This window comes from Mesitornis unicolor, unplaced genomic scaffold, assembly GCF_000695765.1.
Source record: "Mesitornis unicolor isolate BGI_N332 unplaced genomic scaffold, ASM69576v1 scaffold9703, whole genome shotgun sequence".
In the NCBI taxonomy this organism is placed as follows: domain Eukaryota; kingdom Metazoa; phylum Chordata; class Aves; order Mesitornithiformes; family Mesitornithidae; genus Mesitornis; species Mesitornis unicolor.
In genome coordinates, this window is record NW_010175331.1 from 24,937 (window position 1) to 27,550 (window position 2,614).

Consider the following 2,614-nt stretch of genomic DNA (forward strand, 5'->3'; position numbering starts at 1 on the left):
CGGCAGCAGCTGATGTGCGTGGTCAACTACCAGCTGGACCGCTTCACCGACAGCATGACCCTCAACGTGCAGTGTAAGTGAGCGTGGGCAGGGCTGGAGAGCAGCGCTCCATGGTCAGTGCTGCAGTGGGTGGTAATGTCTGACAAAAGAGCATTTTTCTGAAGGGAAGATGTTGGTCTGGTGGAGGGGCTGAAGTGGGGGCGGCTCTCTTTTTCTGGAGAGTGAATACTGAAGTGATCCTTTGGAATAATCATACGCTTTTTTTTTTTCACACCTTCTTTCTCTGTGCCTCTGCCATGTCCCTTTGTCCGTCCCCTTCTCTCTCTCCTTCATCCACTCTCTCTCACATTCCTTGTCCCATCATCTTTCCCACCTTGCATTTCTCTCATTCTCCCATCTTTGCCCCCTCATCTCTATTTCATTTTCTCCCCTGACCTTTCTTTTAACTCCTCCCTCTCTTTTTCCATCCTGCTTTTCTGTCTTTTTCGTCCCCCTGCAGATGAGCCAGAAGTCACTATTGAGGGCTTTGATGGCAACTGGTTTCTCAACCGGAAGGATGTGAAGCTGATATGCAAATCTGATGCCAACCCCCCAGCTCACACCTACGAATGGAAGCTGTAAGTGCCTGCAGTGTTTCTGCTCTCAGCAGCACACATGATCTTCAAACAGGGCCAAAGAAACCTCAGCCACCCTCTTGTCAGTTAGGGCCCAGTCCCATTACTGTCAGTAATATGAAGCAGCTAAGATATGATTAGGTGAATGATTTTCCCAGCCCCACCAAGTGCTTCAGTAGCAGAGCTGGAAAAGAACCCAGGATTTCCCTTCCATACAGGGGCACAAATAGCCCAAAATTAATCTGCTTGTGAAAAAAACCTTTCACTGGAATCAGTCCTAGCTGCAAGCAGGAGCACCCCTTCAGAGCACTCATCCCCATGCGACTGACATTAAACAGAAGCAACTCCTTGTCCTCCAGGGTTTCAGCTTTTGGCTGAACACACTGAAAGGACTGAAAAGTGAGCGAGGGGTGTCTGGGGAGTTGGATGGGGAATTGATGCAACCTGAGGTGATTCTCTCTCCCTCGCTTTCTTTTCTATAAGAACTCATGTAGCTTTAAAAAAGAAAGATCAAATGGATGCTTTTCTCTTTTTCAGCTGGCATTTGTCATCAGGAAAGAGGTTCTCAAAATGGCTTTGTGAGGAGCTAGGCATATTCTCTCTCATTTCTCTTCCCAGATCAAACTGTTCACAGTGGAAGTCTGAAGAGGATTGTTTTTCTTGCCTTTTTTCTAGTTCTCATCCCCAGCTCTCTCCCTCTGTTGGTTCTGCCAGTTCAACTTAAACTCTGAGGGGGTACTCTGGGTTCCTCCAAACATTGCCAGGAAAACGTTATAGGCAGAGATGCCCCTTGTGGCACCCAAGGCAGAAGAGATGCCAGTTTAGGCTATCTCTGTGTAGCAGGGCTGGCAGCTTGAGCTGAAGCGAGCCTTGTGAGATGGAGCTGGAGACAGGAGACAGGTTTTCTCTCTGCTTTTGGGCAAGTCATTTCATCCCTTTATTCTGCTATTACTCACATGTGGGGCTGGAGGCTGAGCGCTTGCTGAGCTCCTGGGCATCGGGCTCCCTGTGGCAGGACCTCTGTTGCTGTGTGCAGCCAGCCAGCAGCACAAGCAGCCCCTGATCTCTGTTGAAGCAGTCTGTTCCTGCTGTGGCAGCGATGCCGAGAGCTGAAGCATGGGGTAGCCAGGTGCCAAACGGCTCAGCCAGGTGATGTTTCTGTAGCCCAGGGCAGGAAAGAGGGTTTGTTACCAACTAGGCTCAAGCACAAGGGATGCAGGTGTCAGGGCTGAGGATGGCACTGCATGACTGAGTCTGAGTATGATGTGTGGTTTGCACACCTGCTTTACACGCTGCGCTAGTAATAAATTCAGCTCTGGCAGAAGCGATTCTTGAGAACAGCACATCTTTGAGCCAGGCAGTGAGTTGGTCCCTATGTGCTTGTGTGATTGATGATTTTTATTTGTTTCTTTTAAACCTCTGGCAAGAGTTGTTTTCCTCTGGATTCTCTGTGAGCGATGTGTCTGTCCATTTGTCTGTCTTTAGCCTGCAAGGGTTTCTTGACTTACAGCTAAGAGGCTGGGAGCATCAATACTTTGCTTTAAGAAGGAACTTTGGGGAGAAAAATGGAGAGAAGGCACGGAATTAAAGGGTATAGGTTTCTAAGCCCAATAGCGCATCAGTCTGATTCCCCAGCCTCTCCCTTTTTGCAGACTTGGTTGGTCAGTTAGGATTGAGTATAGGATTATTGACCTGAGAGAGGATGGAAAGGAAAGATGGAGTGCACCTTAAGGTAAGGAGAGTGGAGGCAGAAGAAGAGAAAATAGATGAAAGAAAGCAAGTGAGACTGAAGGAAATAGAGGTGGAAAGGGAGTAGGAAGAAAAAACCTGGGGCACAGAGTTGCCCCCTGGCTCTTTCAGCCCAGATTCCTGCTCTCCTGGTCTCTGCCTGTGAGCGGGGCTCTGTGAGGAAGAGGCAGATCAAGCAGATGGGATGAAAGCCTGATAAATAACCGTAGTGCAGCCAACCGCCTAGGCATGTGGTGCGTGTGTGTGTGTAG

General features: G+C 49.0%; 1 protein-coding gene across 1 annotated transcript in view; it reads left to right on the top strand.

The window, feature by feature from the left end:
* The window catches only part of PVRL1 (poliovirus receptor-related 1 (herpesvirus entry mediator C)), a gene marked incomplete at its 5' end in the record, with an annotated part of 15,228 nt that overhangs the window by 1,282 nt on the left and 11,332 nt on the right, over positions 1–2,614 (top strand). The window contains 2 exons of the mRNA XM_010181343.1: positions 1–73; positions 500–617. The exon at positions 1–73 is cut by the window's left edge and continues 254 nt beyond it. Of these exons, the coding sequence (XP_010179645.1) occupies positions 1–73; positions 500–617 (191 nt within the window). The remainder of the gene's footprint in view (positions 74–499; positions 618–2,614) is intronic.